This window comes from Tupaia chinensis, unplaced genomic scaffold (genome assembly GCF_000334495.1).
Source record: "Tupaia chinensis unplaced genomic scaffold, TupChi_1.0 Scaffold000332_1, whole genome shotgun sequence".
Taxonomy (NCBI): Eukaryota; Metazoa; Chordata; class Mammalia; order Scandentia; family Tupaiidae; genus Tupaia; species Tupaia belangeri.
In genome coordinates, this window is record NW_006159826.1 from 187076 (window position 1) to 187691 (window position 616).

Here is a 616-nt window from a genome sequence, read left to right on the forward strand (position 1 = left end):
ACCGGCAGAGAACAGAAGACCACCACGGCCAGCGGCGGGTAGAAGCCCAGCAGCGAGAATAGAGTGGCATTGGAGCTGAGCCGGGCCGTGTTCCTGAAGCAGAAGCCGCCCTCATTCCTCCCCACGACCCAGCGGCCCCACGACCCAGCGGCCCCCCAGGGAGCTGCCGACCAGCACCCAGAGGGTCGCGCACACGGCCGCGGCCTGTCGGGGCGAGCGGAGCCCGCGGGCCCACAGCGGGTGGCGCAGGGCCACGTAGCGGTCCAGGGCGATGGCTGTGACCAGGCTGATGCTCATGTACCTGTTGGCCAGGTAGATGGCCTGGGAGAGCTGGCAGAGCGGCGTGTCCGAGGTGTGGCTCAGGGACAACAGCATGAAGGGCAGGGCACAGAGCAGGCACAGGTCGGCCACGGCCAGGTTGGCCATGTAGACGCGTGTCTCCGTCCACTGCTGCATGCGGCGGCAGAGCACCCAGAGTGCCAGGCTGTTGAGCAGCAGCCCCAGCACCAGCAGAGTGCCCGTGTAGGCGCGGGTGACGTAGGTGACGGCCGTCGGCCACATGACCTCCCTGCCGCAGGTCCGGCTCATGGTGCCGGGGCTGCAGGAGGGCAGACGC

General features: G+C 69.2%; 1 protein-coding gene across 1 annotated transcript in view; it reads right to left on the reverse strand.

The window, feature by feature from the left end:
• Nucleotides 1–616, reverse strand: part of GPR35 (G protein-coupled receptor 35) — a 9676-nt gene that overhangs the window by 4376 nt on the left and 4684 nt on the right. The window contains exon 3 of the mRNA XM_014589107.2: nucleotides 134–598. Coding sequence (XP_014444593.1) covers nucleotides 134–588 — 455 coding nt within the window. The 5' untranslated portion in view covers nucleotides 589–598. The remainder of the gene's footprint in view (nucleotides 1–133; nucleotides 599–616) is intronic.